The 17,936-nt window shown below is 54.3% G+C and overlaps 1 protein-coding gene across 8 annotated transcripts in view; it reads left to right on the top strand.

The window, feature by feature from the left end:
* PRKCZ (protein kinase C zeta) overlaps positions 1–17,936 on the top strand; it is a 147,398-nt gene that overhangs the window by 102,799 nt on the left and 26,663 nt on the right. For all 8 annotated transcript variants that reach the window (XM_017882477.1, XM_017882480.1, XM_017882479.1 and 5 more), the window contains 3 exons: positions 612–664; positions 2,112–2,300; positions 8,401–8,498. In XM_017882477.1, the coding sequence (XP_017737966.1) occupies positions 612–664; positions 2,112–2,300; positions 8,401–8,498 (340 nt within the window). The remainder of the gene's footprint in view (positions 1–611; positions 665–2,111; positions 2,301–8,400; positions 8,499–17,936) is intronic.

Here is a 17,936-nt window from a genome sequence, read left to right as displayed (position 1 = left end):
GTCCACTGACGCCTCCATCTTTCTATTGTCCACTGACCTCTCCATTCATCCATCTATCTATTGTCCACTGACCTCTCCATCTATCCATCCATCTATTGTCCACTGACCACTCCATCTATCCATCTATTGTCCACTGACCTCTCCATCTATCCATCTATTTCCACTGACCTCGCCATCTATTCATCCATCTGTTGTCCACTGACCTCTCCATCTATCCATATTGTCCACTTACCTCTCCATCTGTCCGTCTTCCATCTAGGCCTCCATTCATCCCCCATCTAGTCATCCTCCATCCATTCACTAGACATCCCCTCCTGCCCCCACCCACCCATTCACTAGACACCAAAATCTGATGACTAATTATTTGCAGATGGACCCCTGGGGGCGTGTGTCACAAATGTACATCCCCAGGTCCCATGGTCAGAGTCGGCAGGTCTGAGTGGGGCCCAGGAAACTGCATTTTCAAAAGACTCTAAACTAGAATCAGACATGGCTGCTGTGTAGCGTCGCCCTTCACCGTCACCCGGTGGAGGAGCAGGGCCCACGGGGTCGCTGTGTTCCCAGCGCGTTCCTGATGACACCCTAACACCTGTTCCTCCCTCTCTTGCCAGTTGCTTACATTTCCTCATCCCGGAAACATGACAGCATTAAAGACGACTCTGAGGTGAGTCTGCGGAGCAGCTCGCTACCGTTTCCAGCATCCTCTTGAAAGTCTGTGAGCCTGTCTCTGGGGCAGTCACAGAAATCTGGATGTGAAATATATGGTCCGGGATGTTGCTCATCTTCACGGGTGTGGGTATCTAGAAGGAAGCCCTTATTCTTGGGTCTTATTTCAGGCACGTCCTTGATGATTCCATGGAGGCAGCTGTCCCCGCAGGTGGTCTGGGGACCACACCCTGGGGGGGAAGTCGCGCCCCACATCCTCTCCACCCAGGCAGTACAGTGGCCCAGGGGCTGGCTTTTGAGCTGCAATTTTTATCAAGTTATGTCTGCACCATGGCCTTCCTTTCGTTGCCTCATTTGGCCGTCCTGGCAAACCCTCTGATGCCCTTTCATGTCCTTCCCCAACTCGAGCCAAGAGGCTCAACTGAGCCTCGCGTCTGTGGCCAGCTCTGCACCACAAACTCTGAGAAGGGAACAGAAGAGCTTGCTGTGTTCTCAGCCTCCTCCACCCCGACATCATCCTTGCCAGGTGTAGCTTGCAGGAGGCCGAGGCTTCTGTTCTTCCTCGGAGTGCCTTTCTCCTGTGTATTTCTTTTTTTTTTTTGAGACGGAGTCTCGCTCTGTCGCCCAGGCTGGAGTGCAGTGGCCGGATCTCAGCTCACTGCAAGCTTCGCCTCCCGGGTTTACGCCATTCTCCTGCCTCAGCCTCCCAAGTAGCTGGGACTACAGGCGCCGCCACCTCGCCCGGCTAGTTTTTTGTATTTTTTAGTAGAGACGAGGTTTCACCATGTTAGCCAGGATGGTCTCAAACTCCTGACCTCGTGATCCGCCCATCTCAGCCTCTCAAAGTGCTGGGATTACAGGCTTGAGCCACCGTGCCCGGCCTCTCCTGTGTATTTCTAATGATTATTTCTAATAATGTGTGCTTGCCGGTTTGGGAGCTCTTGGCAGGCATTAGCTACGTTTGCTTTACCTTCCTTCCCTGAGGGAGGGCCCTGATGGGGAAGGATGGGCCACATGTCCCAGTGGCCACCTCTTCAGCCCGACTGATAGGGCTGAAGGCCTGGGGGTCCCTCCCACCGGCAGCTGTGACCAGAGCCATGGTCTGTGGAAATGAGCAGCTTCCGGCTTTCTATGTGACCAGAGCCATGGTCTATGGAAACGAGCAGGTTCCCAGCTTTCGATGTGACCAGAGCCATGGTCTGTGGAAGCGAGCAGCTTCCGACTTTCTAGCACCTTCCTCAGAAGCACAGCCTGAAGTCCTCACCTGTGTGCCCCGGTTTAGATGGGAGTGTGGGATCTGTGGGCGCAGAGCTGAGACTGGGACCGTGAGGCTCTAGGCTCTGAGGAGCAGATCTCTGTTGGGACCGCATGAGTGATGCGTGGTCCTCTGAATCTCCCGGGACCCCCCTCCCCTCACTTTCTGGGGTCTTGTTCTCCCTTCCTAGGACCTTCAGCCAGTTATCGATGGGATGGACGGAATCAAAATCTCTCAGGGGCTCGGGCTGCAGGACTTCGACCTCATCAGAGTCATAGGGCGCGGGAGCTACGCCAAGGTTCTCCTGGTGCGGTTGAAGAAGAATGACCAAATTTACGCCATGAAAGTGGTGAAGAAAGAGCTGGTGCACGATGACGAGGTAGGTGCCACTTCTCACAGCGCTCGGGGTCCCGGGAACACACCGCCCTGGGGCTGCCACCTGGGGAAGAGGGCATTAGAAGGCCATAATGAATGCTCTGGGCTTTAGCAAAATTAATTCAGGTATGAGAGTCCTGGCCTCATATTGATGGAGTTTGCACAAAATCAGTAGTGATGCATCGCGTAACAACCAGGATGTGTTCTGGAAAGTGCCTGGTGAGGTGATGGCACCATTGTGTGAATGTCACAGTGTGTGCTCCACAAACCCAAACGGCACAGCCAACTCCGCGGCCAGGATGCACAGTGCAGCTCCTGCTCTCAGGCTGCAGGCCCGCACGGCTGTCCGTGCACTGCACACCGCAGGCAGTGAGCAGATCACCGCAGACAGCACTCGTGTCTAAGCTTTGAAAAGGTAAAGATGGGTATCGTCTCCGCGACCTTCGCATGTGTGGCCAACCACTGATACGTCGCCTTCCAGCAGACTGCGGTTGAGTTTGAGGACACAGCAGACTGCGGTTGAGTTTGAGGACGCAGCAGACTGCGGTTGAGTTTGAGGACGCAGCAGACTGGTTGAGTTTGAGGACATCGTCACCTTGTAGGAAATCCCTGGGGTTGAGCTGAACCGGGCGGGTGATGGGGTGGGAGAGGAAGCTGCCCAGAGGTGCTGCCCCACTCCGTCCTGCACAAGGCCACAGCTTTGCGGGACGTGCTGAGCTGCCGTGGCTCTGTGTAGCAGATCTTCCCACACCAGCTGTTTCTGGGGGAGAAGTTTATTGATTATAGGATCAATGGTTTATTTGTTGAAATCTTTTTTTTTTTTTTTTTTTTTGGAAATAAGGTCTTAAACAGGGTCTTACTCTGTCACCCAGGCTGGAGTGACTTGATCACAGCCCATGTAGCCTCAAACTCCCCAGCTCAGGTGATCCTCCCACTTCAGCCTACAGAATGTTGGGACTACAGGCATGAGCCATCACCCCCAGCTGTATAATTTTGTATTTTTTGTAGAGGCAGTGTCTCACTCTGTCACCCAGGCTGGAGTGCAGAGCATGATCACAGCTCACCTCCTGCAGCCTCCACCTCTTGCTGGGCTGAGGTGATCTTCCCACTTCAGCCTCCAGAGGAGCCAGGACTACAGGTGTGCACCACCATGCCCGGCGATTTTTTGTGTTTTTCATAGAGACAGGGTTCCACTCTGTTGCCCAGGCTGGTCTCGAATTCCTGCACTCGTGCACTCTGCCCCTCTCAGCCTGCTAGAGTGCTGGGATTACAGGCACGAGTCACTGCTCCTGGCCTATTGGTTGAAATCTTGATTCTGACTTCATACACCTTTTTCTTTTAATTATAATAAAATACACATGACATAGAATTTGACGTTTTAAAGGGTACAGTTAGGGCCAGGCGTGGTGGCTCACACCTATAATCCTAGCACTTTGGGAGGCCAAGACGGGTGGATTACCTGAGGTCAGGAGTTCAAGACCAGCCTGACCAATATATAGTGAAACCCCAACTGTACTAAACATACAAAAATTAGCCAGGTGTGGTGGCGCACACCTCTAATCCCAGCTACTCAGAGGCTGAGACGGGAGAATCGCTTGAACCTGGGAGGTGGAGATTGCAGTGAGCCGAGATCACACTACACTCCAGCATGGGTGACCAAATGAGACTGTGTCTTAAAAAAGGAATAAAATATACAAATAAAGTGTACAGCTAGGCAGCTTTTAGCACACTGAGGTACAGAGTTGGGCAGCTATCACCTCTCTGATTCCAGAACATTTTCCTCACCCCAAAAGGAGACCCCATACCCACCCCCTGCTTCCCCTCCACATTGGCCCCAGTGGCCTCCAATCTGCCTTCTGCCTCTGCGGACTTTCCTCTTCTGCACATTTAACAGAATGGAGTTGTGTGTGAGCTTTTAGTGTCTGGTTTCTCCAGGGTTCATCCGCGTGGCCACTTGCTCAGGCCTTCCTCTCTCTGCCCGGCTGGGTAATGTTGTTCCGTTGTCCGGTGGAGGCCCCACGTTTGTGCGTGCACCTGCCAAGGGGCATTTGCAGTGTTCCCACCCTTGGCTGTTGTGAGTGGTGCCACGGTGAAGGTTTGTGTGCAAGAATCTGTTTGAGTCTGTTTCCAGTTCTTTTGAGTGCAAACCTAGCAGTGGCGTTACTGGGTCACGTGGTAGTTCTCTGTTCAGCTGATGGGGACCTGCCGGGCTGTTTCCCTCGCAGCTGCCGTTTCACCTCCCCGCCAGCAGCGCACGGGCCTGTTTCTGCAGGTCCTCAGCCATGCGCGTTATTTTGATGACCTCCATTCTAATGAGTGTGCAGCTGTGACTTTGACTGATAGTTCTCTAATGACTGGCGATGTTCAGCATCTTTCGTGCACTTATTGGCTTCTGGTATTTTTGGCCTTTTGCTTTCATACCTGAATGCAGGTTGCGTCTCTCAGGAGCAGAAAAAAGGCCGATGTGTAGGTGGCAGTAATGCCGTTGTCACCAAGTGCTGCTAGCACAGAAGGCAACCAAGTGCTCATCGAGGCCCGATGGGCCACAGAGGGGCTCCGTCCCCACCAGCCAGGCTCGGGGCTGGGAGGCAGAACTGGGGCTGGGACTGAGCCTCTACTGCCTCCCAGCAGGGTGTGTCTGTGCAGTACACAGGCTGTCCAATCGGCCCCTCGTCCCTGGGTGCAGAACTCACAATTGGGTGGCAGCGTCCATGCCCTGTGCCGAGGAACAGAGGCCCTGAGAGGTGTGGTGCCCTGCTGACGGCCCCACTGCTGGCCAGCGGCAGCAGAAGAGGATTCCAACCCTCTTTGCAGCACACCCCGGCCAGCTGGAAAGTTAATGCCATGTATGAGAGCGAGTTTGCAGGACCCTGAGAAAAGGCGTTAGGAAGAGTCACTGCTGTAGTTTTGGTCTATCTTGAAATCATCCTCTGTGGGCCAGGATGCCAAGGTGGGGACTCGGAGGTTGTCTTTTGAGAAGAACCTGATTCTAGGAGTTGTTGAATGCTTGGATGGTTTCTAGAAATTTCTTTCTCCTCACAAAGAGACTGAACTCTCTGGGGCTAGGCTTGCCTCTTGTTCCCCCAGGAGTCACTGGCAAGCCCCTTCCCACCAATTCTGCAGCACCGGCCCCACGCAGGGCCAGATGTGCCTTGAACTCAGCAGCGCTGCCTCCAGGAGGTTCCACTCAGTTTGGGTGCTGAGTGATATGTGGGTCATGATCCCAACGCCGACGTCCCTGCGGGGCCCCAGTGGGTCGTGATCCCAACGCCGACGTCCCTGCGGGGCCCCAGTGGGTCGTGATCCCAACGCCGACGTCCCTGCGGGGCCACAGGGGGTGGGTGCTGCTGGTGAGGGCCACTGGGGCGCAAGTGGTGGCAGGTGAGGGGTAGAGGAGTCACCGCCGACCCTCTGGGTTTTCAGCCACTGGAGGTGGGAGGAGATGCGGGCTGGCGAGGAGCTTGGCTTGTGGCCTGGGGTGGCGTGAGATGTCCGGGTGCACATGTTGAGCAGCCATCGGGGGGCAGGTCTGCAACTCAGGAAGAGGCCAGGCCAGGAGCTCTCGGTGTGGAAAGATGGGACTCGAAGCCCCTCCATTGGATCTGCCTCCGGAGAGAAGGGAGGGTGGCCGAGGACCGAGCCTCGAGAAGGAGGGCGCTGAGGAGGAATGATGCAGTCTCAGAGACTAAATAGATCCTAATGGTTTGCTGATTTGTTTCCACGAAACTTCCAGGGGTAGGGGCAGGCAACACAGTAAGACCCTGCCTCTGCAAAAAATAAAATTGCCACGTGTGGTGTGTATCTGTGGTCCCCGCTCCTCTGGAGGCTGAAGTGGGAGGATCGCTGGAGCTCCAGAGGTCAAGGCTGCAATGAGCAGTGATCACACCCCTGTACTCCAACCTATTTGGGATGCATTTCTTTCACTGTCATTTTTCTAACCCTGAAGACAAGGGGTTGACCTAGGAAGGTATGGAAACCTTGTCCAGCCTACTTTCTGGGGTCAGGATGAGACCAAGCTGTTGGATCTTTGTGACTCTAAAGTTGCTTTTGACCTTGCAGCATTTTGCTGAACTCCAGCATGGAGTTCACTGGGAAGGTGACAGCCCTGTGGCGGGAGCTAGTGCTCTGGCAATGGGTGTGGGCTTGTCCCAGGCTTATCACTCGGTAGCACTGGGACCTTGGGGAATCCGCTTAGCCCTCCACCTCAGTTTCCTTGTGTCCTAACTGGAGATAATACCAGCCTCCCGGAACTGTTAGGGCAAAGCCTGGAGGCTGGAGGCCAGCATACCATGAGAGGCCAGCATACAACCGGAGCTGGTAGCTTTGGTGATCGTGATGAAGATGGTGGTGATGGTGATGGTGATGACAGTGATGGTGATGACGGTGATGATGGTGATGATGGCAGTGGTGATGATGATGGTGATATGGTAGTGGTGATGACGTGATGGTGATGGTGGTGGTGGTGATGAAGATGCCGATGGTGGTGATGATGGTGATGGTGATGACGGTCGTGGTGGTGGTAGTGTTGACATTGATGACAGTGGTGATGGTGGTGGTGGTGGTGGTGGTGATGATGGTGATGACAGTGATGATGGAGATGGTGATGATGATGGCAGTGGTGATGACAATGACGGTTGTGATGATGGTGGTGATGATGGTGATGACGGTGGTGATGAAGGTGATGGTGACAGTGATGATGGGGGGTAGAGTTGGGGGTAGATGATGACAGTGGTGATGGTGGTGATGATGGTGATTGATGGTGATGACAGTCGTGGTGGTAGTGTTGACATTGATGGTGACGGTGGTGATGGTGGTGGTGGTGATAGTGGTGATGGTGATGACGATGATGGTAATGATGACTAGTGGTACAGGTGATGGTGACAGTGATGATGGTGGCGGGTAGATGGTGACGACAGTGATGCTGACAGTGACAGTGGTGGGGGGTGGAGGTCGGGTGGATGGTGACGATGATGACAGTGATGGTGACAGTGACGATGGTGGAAAGGTGAGGTAGATGGTGATGGTGACAGTGACGATGGTGACAGTGATGATGGGGTGGAGGTAGGGTGGATGGTGACAATGGTGATGGTGATGGTGACGATGGCGATGACAGTGATGATGCAGATGGTGATGACGGTGGTGGTGATGATGACGATGACGGTGATGACTAGTGGTGAAGGTGACAGTGACAGTGATGGTGGTGGCGGGTGGATGGTGATGATGACGGTGATGATGACAGTGACGGTGGTGGGAGGTGGAGGTGGGGTGGATGGTGACGATGATGACGGTGATAGTGACAGTGACGATGATGAGGTGGAGGTGGGGTGGATGGTGACAATGATGACAGTGATGGTGACAGTGACCATGGTGGGGGGGTAGAGGTGGGGTGGATGGCGACGATGATGACATGGTGGTGATGGTGACAGTGACGGTGGTGGTGGTGGTGGTGGTAGAGGTGGGGTGGATGGTGACGATGACGGTGGTGATGGTGATGGTGACGATGGTGGTGGTGGTGGTGGTAGAGGTGGGGTGGATGGTGATGATGACGGTGGTGATGGTGACGGTGGTGGTAGGTGGCGGTGGTAGAGGTGGGGTGGATGGCGACGATGACGGTGGTGATGGTGACGGTGACGATGTGGTGGTGGTGGTGGTGGTAGAGGGGGGTGGATGGTGACGATGACGGCGGTGATGGTGATGGTGACGGTGGTGGTGGTGGTGGTGGTAGAGGTGGAGTGGATGGTGACAATGATGACGGTGACGGTGGTGGTAGGTGGCGGTGGTAGAGGTGGGGTGGATGGCGACGATAATGACAGTGGTGGTGATGGTGATGATGACGATGTGGTGGTGGTGGTAGAGGTGGGGTGGATGGTGACGATGATGACGGTGATGGTGACGGTGACGGTGGTGGTGGTGGTGGTGGTGGTAGAGGTGGGGTGGATGGTGACAGTGGTGGTGATGCAGTTCCTAATGGGTGTTTTCTTTTCCTTTCTGCATTGTCTTCCTGAAAGCAGAGGAGAGAGACTCCTCCCTTGCCTCCCCCTTGCCCAGGATGTCTGTGAGGAGCATTCAGGAGCCTCATTACCACTCCCTGGTTTCTATTTCAGGATATTGACTGGGTACAGACAGAGAAGCACGTGTTTGAGCAGGCATCCAGCAACCCCTTCCTGGTCGGATTACACTCCTGCTTCCAGACGACAAGTCGGTAAGAAAAAGAAGGATGTTTCTGATACTCCGCAGATTTCAGATTTGAACTGCACAAAAGCTAAGTCTGGTGTGATGTGTCAACTGTTACCTGTAAGGTTTTCCCAGTTGCTGTATGGGTGTTTTCAGGTCAGCAGACTCTCTTTGTTGTTCTCCTTCGTTGGTGTCATATTAAGTACATTTCATGATCTGAGCTTAAGTTATTTAATTCGGTTTACGAAATACTTACTGGAGGTGTACCACTCAGTGCAGGCATTGGGTCAGGTGCTGGGGCTATGAAAGTAAGCAAGAGAGGTGGATTTCTGTGCTTATTAAAGTACATACAGCTTCACCTTCAAGCTTTATATATACTGGAATTCTGTGGCTTTGAATACGTTTGAAAGTTGGTGATCTAGGACATTAAATATATGCTCTGTTTAAAATTCTGGGGGCCAGTTGCCTTTGACCTACCTGATTTGTTTATTTGAAGAGTTGTTGAGTATGTTCTGCGTCGAGTCCTGAAGCCCATCCCCAGGTTCAACGATTGGCTAGGAGGACTCCTGGGATCAGTCATATGGCCTCACTTGGGGCCACAGCTGGCCTACTACACTGGAGGAATAAGGGAGACTTGGCCAAGGAAAAAGGCACATGGGGAAAATTCCGGAAGAAACCAGTCACGAGCTCCCAAGGGCCCTCTCCCAGTTTCTCCAGCAATGAATTGTGACAACTCAGGGTTTTTGTCAAGGGCTGGTCCTGCAGGCTGCACATGAACCGAGATTCCAGACTCCCAGCGGAGAGCAGCTGTTCAGCATCGCATTGGTCAGGATTCTCCTGAGAAATAGAACCGGGAGCGTGTGTGTGTGTGTGTGTGTGTGTGTATGTGAGAGAGAAGAGATTTATTATAAGATACTGGTTCATGGGATTACGGAAGCTGAGAAATCCTACAATCCGCCATCTGCAGGCTGGAGGCCCAGGAGAGCCAGTGGCGCAGCTTAAAGGCCTGAGAGCCAGGAGCTGATGAGGTCGATTCCAGTCCGGGTCTGAAGACCTCAGAGCCAGGAGCAAGGGGGCCAGAAAGTGGATAGCTCGGTAGTCAGGGAAACACAGCCTTCTTCCTCTTTCTTGTTCTCTTCACGCCCCCAGGGGCCTGGACGATGCCGGTCTACTTCAGGGAGGGCCGTCTGCTTGTTATTCCAGAAGCACCCTCACAAGCATGCCCAGAAGTCGTGTGTAGCCAGCTCTCAGGGCATCCCAATCCCGTGCCCAGTCGAGGTGACCGTTGAATTCACCGTCAGGAACATGAGGCATCTTGGTCAGGCACACACAGTTGGGGCACAGCTTTTTTTTTTTTTTTAATGTGTTCTTCTTGTTTTTGAGATGGAGTCTCACTCTATCACCCAGGCTGGAGTGCAGTGGCACCATCTCGGCTCACTGCAGTCACCGCCTCCTGGGTTCGCGCGATTCTCCTGCCTCAGCCTCCCAAGTAGCTGGGATTACAGGCACCTGCCACCACACCTGGCTAATTTTTGTATTTTTAGTAGCGACAGAGGTTTCACTGTGTTGGCCAGGAGGGTCTTGAACTCCTGACCTCAAGCCATCTGCCCTCTGCAGCCTCCCAAAGGGCTGGGATTACAGGCATGAGCCACTGTGCCCAGCCTCCAGAGTGTTTTTTTTTTTTTTTTAAATAAAATAAAGATAGGGTCTTGCTTTGTCACCCAGGCTGGTCTCAAACTCCTGGACTCCCACCTAAGCCTCCCAAAGTGCTGGGCTGGGATTACAGGTGTCCACCACTCTGCCTGGCGGTCATGCAGAAGCATTTTATATCCGTGTAGGGAACCGTTTGCAGTTCACATTCCCAGCCCCAGCTCCGGGCCAGCTTTGCGGGCCGGGCTTCCTGAGCACAGCGGTCCCAGGCCCTGGGTGCGACTCTCTGCTGCCCGGTTCTAAGCTGTACGTCTGGCTGCTTGCGCTCCTCCGCTGCACTCTCGGCTCTCCTGACCTCAGGGTCCCGTTCTTGCCTGTGCTCGGCAGCCACCCGTCTGCCTGTCGGAAGAGCCGTTCCCCGACCTGCTCTGCCTGAGGTGTTGCCCTGGTCAGGGGTTGCTGTTTTCTGCCGCTTCCGCCGCCTCCGTGTGCTTCACAGCCCCCCGCCCTCCCCACCTGACCCCAGGGCTCCCCAGTGTCGGCTTCCCCGTGTTGGGCCTGAGCCATATTTGAGAAGCGCGGATCTCGAGTTCTCAAGTGTCTTTCTCCTGCCTCAAAGCTCCTCCGATTCCTCCCCAGTTGATTTTGGGTTAAGTTCCAAGCTTCCCGTGCGTGTGGACGAGGCTTGCAGTGACCAGGCCCCAGTGCCCCATCGCAGGCCCCAGCGTGGCGCCCCCGCCCGCGGCGCCCGCGCCTGACAGCTCTGTCCCCTTTCCTCCCGCTGCCCTGCTTCCCGGAGCGAGTCAGTGCCTCCCTTTGTGCGTTCCCATCCGCTTTTCCAGGCCTCCGTCCGCCCCAACTGCCATCCCTTGCGATTTCAGAATTCCCCCCGGGGAAGGCAGCCCAGCACCCCTACACTTCCTGAATGGTGAGGTTCCAAGAAGGGTTTTGTTTGGTTTTGGTTCGTCTTCCTATGTGAATTTGTAGGGATGTAGATGTGAAAGGGGTCCGATACGCCACCCTCCTTCGCCGAGTGGCCCAAAGCACAGCCTCCTCTGACCTTGTGTCTTTGGACTCTTCTCCCAAGTCACGGGTTCCCAGCTGCGTCAACCCGAACTTAAAGAATTGTCATCTGTGGGGAGTCTGTGGGATCCCCGCGGCGGCACCACTCACTGTCCTGTGGGAGCGTTTGGCATTCACATATGGGAAGAATCCCTATGCATGTCTAAGTTTTTTGCCTTTTTTTTTTTTGAGGCGGAGTCTCGCTCTGTCGCCCAGGCTGGAGTGCAGTGGCGCGATCTCAGCTCACTGCAAGCTCCACCTCCCAGGTTCACACCATTCTCCTGCCTCAGCCTCCTGAGTAGCTGGGACCACAGGCGCAGGCGCCGCCACCTCGCCCGGCTAGTTTTTTGTATTTTTAGTAGAGACGGGGTTTCACGGTGTTTGCCAGGATGGCCTCGATCTCCTGACCTCGTGATCCACCCGCCTTGGTCTCCCAAAGTGCCAGGATTACAGGCGTGAGCCACCGCGCCCGGCTGTCTGTTTTTATGTTAGCTGAATCTGTCAGTGACTTCCAGAGTATCTGACATATGGTTGGTCAGGATTGCAAGTGTCACCCCGGCTGTTGGGAGCCTGCTTTAGCCCCAAGGTCAGCTGTAGACCTGTCTCTTCCGTAAGAAGTGAACTCCCGAAGAGTGGGTCCGTGCTGTCTGTTTTCCAGTCCCCAGCACTTGGTTGACACCTGGCACTTAGCAGCAGTGGTATTAGATGACAATCTCTTAAAAAAGAAAGTGACGTCGTTTGTCATACAAATAGGAGATGGACATGTGTCAGATTGTACGTGACTCTAGTGAACCTGAAGACTACTAAGATGTTCCAGCTGCTCAAAGGAGACTTCAGAGTCTGCACAGACACGGGCGATCAGGGCGCTGAGGCAGAGTTACAGAGAGAAGCAGACCTGGCGTGGGGGCCAGCGGGAATCCGTCGCCCTTCACGGACAGGCTTCGTTTGCTCGTCTGCCGTGCTTGCACTGCTGTCGGCTGCGTGCATCTTACCAACTTGGAAAGATGAAACCCCAGAAGACCCCACAGAAACAGATAACCGAGAAGAGCGTGTGTGCGACAGCTCTGAAGCCTTTTGCCATTTTTCCTGACGGCAACACAGCCAGGGTCCGGGCGCACATGCCTGTCAGCTCTGCAGCTCCACGCCACATGGCCCTCGGCACCCGTTTCCTCCCTGGAAACAGAGAACAGCAGGGATGCCTGTCCCCTGTCCCCTGTCCCCTGCAGCTGCTGTGAAGATTGGTACAGCTGGGACTCAACCATTTACAGCAAGGCAGGCACGTGGGAACCCGCTCCCTCATCGCGAGGCCTTTCTTCTCGTTGGCACGGTGTCTTTGAACGAATAGACAGGTAGCGTCATGCGTGAGCTCCAGGTTGAGGGGAGGACTGGCAGCTGCCTCAGTCCAGTAGCTGGGGGGCTGTGAAACCTGCCGGCAAATCCTCACCAACTGCACAGCACCAGACACCCACATGAAGCAAAGCCAACGTCGGCAAGGCGGCCACGCGTCCGGGTGGCGGAAAAGTCTGGCCTGGCCCCGTGGGTGTGCTCGGCTGCACCACCTCTGCTCCCTGGTTACTGGAGGTGACTGCAGGTTTTACAGGGACTTTCTCTTTGTGCGTTGGTTCTGCTGGAACATCCAGTTGAGGTTTCGCGTGGGCCTCTTGCTGAGGCCCAGGTGAGTGACACGTGGAACAGGACACCCGTTCGCTCTGGGCGGCCTCACAGCTCCCAGGCCACATCCAGGGGAAACCTGGCCAAATGAAACTGCAGAGGTTTCCTCGCAAGTTTGGTTCCCATAAAGGGTCTGTGCGCGGGGAAGAATCACAATCGCTTTCTTTCCACCCCGAATCTGGTTGTGCCTCTTCTGGCTGGCCATGTTCGTGTCCACTGGTGGCCACAGGGAATCCCTGAACGCTACAGTTCAACATTAGTCTCACCTCGTGTGTACAGGTGGAGAGAAACAATTCATTCACATTTTTAAGACACAATAAACACCTGCTTTATGGAGAGACCATACCCTGTGTCTACACAGACAGCCCACCTTTTCCAAACAGCAGCCAAAGTTACATGAGCCATAAAATCTCCAAAACGAGAAATCGCTTCAGTTTAAGCTATTTCAGGAAAACCGAGTAACTAGAGATTTAGCTGAAATGACTACTTTCAGCGTCCCCCGCCCCGTTCAACTAGAGTCTGAGGACACTTTCTCACTAAGGCACAGTGATCTCAGATGGTAGGTGAGCAAACTACCCTTAAAATACGCCCGTTCACTCGCTGTTCTAAAATAAAACCTCTTACTGTTTGCCACGGTTGATTATTTTACATTCATTCACACTCAGAATGTGTTTCTTTAAAAAGAACAAACACACACCCTTGCTTATCTGTGGAAGCACTTCTCAGGCCGTGCACTGACTTAGACACTTGAGTAAGTTCTTCTTGGTCAAAGTGACTTCTAGACGTGAAGAGCACTTCGCCTAGCACTGTGTGTGTGTGTGTGTGTGTGTGTGTGTGTGTGTGTGTTTCTTTATCAATTATGCTTTGAAACCTGCCCGAAGCTCTGGAGAGGGAGACAGCTTTACTAACAGCAGAGAGTGACGTCCCCGGAATCGTCACCAGCGTCAGGAGGCGTGGCACCCGGAGAGGGCCCGTAGGGAGCAGAGTGGGACTGCGTGGAGAGAAGGGGGCAGGCGGGGGTTGGGTCACATAGGAGGGGCTCATAGGGGACAGGCCTGTGGGAAGGGCAAGGGCAATGGTATGTGTCAGGGACGGAAGAGAACCAGGCCTGAAGGTGCCAGGCGCTTTAGAAGCTGGACTTGGCCAAGGGGCCCCGGGATGCGGAGGCCCCGGGGATTCTCAGTGCAGTGTTGGTGTTGGGCAGGCACTGGTGTGGGGAGTAGGGTCTGGGCCACAGAAGCCAGAGGGACCTGCTGGGCCTGTCATGGCCTGGAGGGAGGCCTTGGGGGTGGGGAGGAGGGGCCTGTCCCCATGTGGGGGAGTCGCCCCGGTTCCCAGAAGTCAGGTAGTGCTGGCCAGACAGGCATAGGGCGGCGCCAGCCTGGACGTGGAGGACTCGGGGACTGGCCATGTTCGTGTCCACTGGTGGCCACAGGGAATCCCTGAATGTTACAGTTCAACATTAGTCTCACCTCGTGTGTACAGGTGGGGAGAAGCAATTCATTCGCATTTTGAAGACACAATAAACACCTGCTTTATGGAGAAACCATACCCTGTGTCTACACAGACAGCCGTGGCCTGGGGTGGAGACGCCCCTGCGGGTGGTTGTGGGTGTGTGAGAAAGAGGTGAGGGTGTGACAGGATCCGACCCTGGGGTGCTGCCTCCTCAGGGCTGCAGGAGGAGGTGCCGCCGTGGGGTGGGGGCAGTAGAGGGAAGGGCTCAGTGGGTGCCACAGCAGGGACAGCCTCGGCCACGACCTTGGGAAGGGCAGATGCCTCTCGAACATGAGTCACCTCCCTTTCAAAACCCGTCCGTGTGCTGGAGTCACGAGAGCTCAGCACAGAAGGAGCAGATGCTGACTGACACCCGCAGGGCCCGGCGTGGGCGCAGCCGCCTCAGCCTTTGTTCTCCCGACACACGGTGACGGCTCAGCAGCCCCTGGTTTGCTCACTTTTCATCAGGTTGCCTAAAATGGAAAAAGTGCCACCCTAAACCGTGGCACTCCCAGAGCAGGACGCTCAGGCCCGTGGCCCCCCCCCAGGCTGTGTATGGGAGAAGGGGCTCTTCCCAGCATCGGGGGCCTGGCAGGAGCCAGGGGTTTGGTTTGCCTTTTGCATTGTGAGGGCGTCCCGCAGTCTTCGGGACACTGTGGACAGCTGCACATGAACCATCCCAGAGCCCTGGGCAGTCAGGGGACCTCAGGGACCCCCAGCACATACCTGCAACGCGCAGGGTGCCTGCTGTTTCCTGATGGGGTGTCACAGGCCACGCGGCGCTGTGCAGAACACGGGAGAAAGGGGTGTGTTGTTTGTTTCTAATCGGGAGGCACCGGCCGCTCTTAGAACAGGTCGGGGGCTGGGTGTGGTTGCCATTCGGGGTCATGTTAGGACCAGGTGACCTCCACTGCCAGGCTTGGGGATGATTTTGCCAGTAGTGAGCAGAGACGAGGTCATGGCGTCTCCTCCTGTCCATCCAGACCTGAACGTCTCATGCCACTGTGCCCTGCGTGGTCCCCAGGGTGGGCAGGGATGGGCTGACGGCTCTGGAGCCGCCTGGGGTCTCCTTAGTTGAAGGAACTTTCGGGCCAGTCCTGAAATTGTGCCTTTGCTGCTTAACTACTAGATGATGACAGAGACCACATGAAAGAAGAGCCTCTTTCTAAACCTGTATCGCATTTTAACATGCAGGAAAGAACCTTCGTCCACACCCCAAATACCCTGGACTAACCAGCATCACCATCTGGACGGTTTTGCCTCTTGTTTTCCTTTTCTCCTGTTTATTTTCCATGTGGACTTTATAATCAACCTGTCTGCCTCCAGAAAGAAAAATAAACTGGCATTTTCTTTTCTTTTCTTTTTTTCTTTCTTCTTTTTTTTGGGGGGTGGGGGGGACGGGGTCTTGCTCTGTCACCCAGGCTGGAATGCAGTGGCACAATCTTGGCTCACTTCAACCTCCGCCCCCTGGGGTCAAGCAGTTCTCATGCCTCAACCCCCCGAGTAGCTGGGATTACAGGCCCCGCCACCACACCCAGCTAATCTTTGTATTTTTAGTAGAGACGGGGTTTCGCTGTTGGCCAGGCTGGTCTCAAACTCCCGACCTCAAGTGATCCGCCTGCCTCAGCCTCTCAAAGTTCTGGAATTACAGGTGTGAGCCACCGCGCCTGGCCCGAAACTGGCATTTTCATTGGGATTTGTTAAGTTTACACATTACCTGGGGAGAAACTGACATCCTTCTAGTGTTGGATCTTCCCATTCAGGAGCCCGGTTTACCTTTTCATTCACTCAGATCCTCTTTCCGGACACTCTTGACGTCTTCATGTCGTTTTTTTCACTTCCGTGTCTTCTTCTTCTTCCTTCTTCTTCCTTCTTTCTTCTTCTTCTTTTTTCTATTATTATTATTATTATTATTATTATTATTATTATTATTAGAGATAGGGGTCTTGCTATGTTGCCTAGTCCAGTCTCAAACTCCTGGGCTCAAGCAATTCTCCCTCCTTAGCTTCCCAAAGTGCTGGGATTTCAGGCGTGCCATGGTGCCCGGCCACTTCCTTGTTTAATTCTGTCTTGAGTGTTTCATCTCTTGTTTCTGTTGTAAACGAGGTCTTTTTCTTCCCTCAGAGCATCCAGCAGCAAGCAGCTTGGTCTCTGCGTGGTAATTGTGGGCCCCATGGCTTCTGAGTTCTCTTCCTTGTAGTAACTTTCAGGTGGTTTTCTGGGGCTTTGGATGCACAGGGTTAACATCTCCAGGTGGGGCAGCATCACCCACCTCAGCTGCTGCACCCGGGTTGTGCTGCCTCTGTTCATCTTGCTCTCTGATGACAGTGGCCAGCACCTGCCTCACTGGGGTGACCTCGACAGCAGGCAGCCCTGTCCTATTTCTGACCACAGCTGGGACACTTTGCACCAGAAGGACAGTGCCATCCTCAAGGCATAACCGAACTATTTTCCCATCTCAGACAGGCAGCATTTGCCCTGGCATGGGCAAAGCGTGTTGGGAGGGCCACAGGGGAGAGGAGAGACAGGGCCTCTGCCTGCAGCCACCAGATTGGGTTCTGGAACCCATAGAGGAGCTGCCCCTGCCTGAGCTGTTGGAGATGGGAATGGACCCTCCCAGTTCCTGGGCCCGTCATCTGGTCTCTGAGGACACCTTCTGCTTAGCCCCAGCCACTGGGAGAAGGTTCTAGAAAGGCTGAGCAGCAGCGTGAAGCTGAGAGAAGATGACTGATAACTGCATACAGAGGTGTGACTTGTCCTGTTAAGGGACTTTCTACATTTCTATTTTGCTATCCAGAAAAAACACTGAAAGTTGTTCAAAGGCCTCCTTGCCATTTGTGGAGATCATTGTTAATGATTTTTTACTCCTTAGGGCCTCCCAGAATGAATGGTGTCATCGTAATGTAGCTGCTGATATTGAACCATCCTTAGATTCCTGGGGAAACCTGTGCCTTGTCTTAGTATGTTACTTTGTTAATGTGCTTCTGAATTCAATTTGCTGATATTTTATTTAGGATTGTTTTTGTTGTTGGTATTCATACTGTTTTAATTTAGAATATTTAGGACAGAGAGCTACTGCCCCAGTGATCAAGAGAGACACAGGATGGAAACACAACTTTTATCACCTACAGGCCTTGGGGATATGCAGCCTACTGGGAGGCCAGGGAGTGTAAAGAGAGACAGGGACCCCTGGGCCAACCCTTTATTGGGTCCAGGGTGTTCTGCACACAGGTTTCCCATGGGAAGTTTTAACTGGTGGACTTAAAGCAAGCAGGCCTGAGCCCCGTGGGGCCGCGCTGTGACTGTGGTGGGACTGTGGGGGGCTCTGTGGTGTGGCCGCGCTGTGACTGTGGGGGGACTCCGCGGTGTGGCCATGCTGTGACTGTGGGGGGACTCCGTGGTGGGGCCACACTGTGACTGGGGGGGACTCCACGGTGGGGCCAATGCTGTGACTGTGGAGGACTCCACGGTGGGGCCAATGCTGTGACTGTGGGGGACTCCATGGTGGGGCTGTGCTGTGACTGTGGGGGGCTCTGCGGTGTGGCCGTGCTGTGACTGTGGGGGGACTCCACGGTGTGGCCATGCTGTG

The sequence above is a fragment of the Rhinopithecus bieti genome, unplaced genomic scaffold (assembly GCF_001698545.2).
Source record: "Rhinopithecus bieti isolate Rb0 unplaced genomic scaffold, ASM169854v2 scaffold_13351, whole genome shotgun sequence".
NCBI lineage: Eukaryota > Metazoa > Chordata > Mammalia > Primates > Cercopithecidae > Rhinopithecus > Rhinopithecus bieti.
The sequence above is the reverse complement of the archived record's forward strand: the minus strand, read 5'-3'. Positions and strand labels throughout refer to the sequence as shown.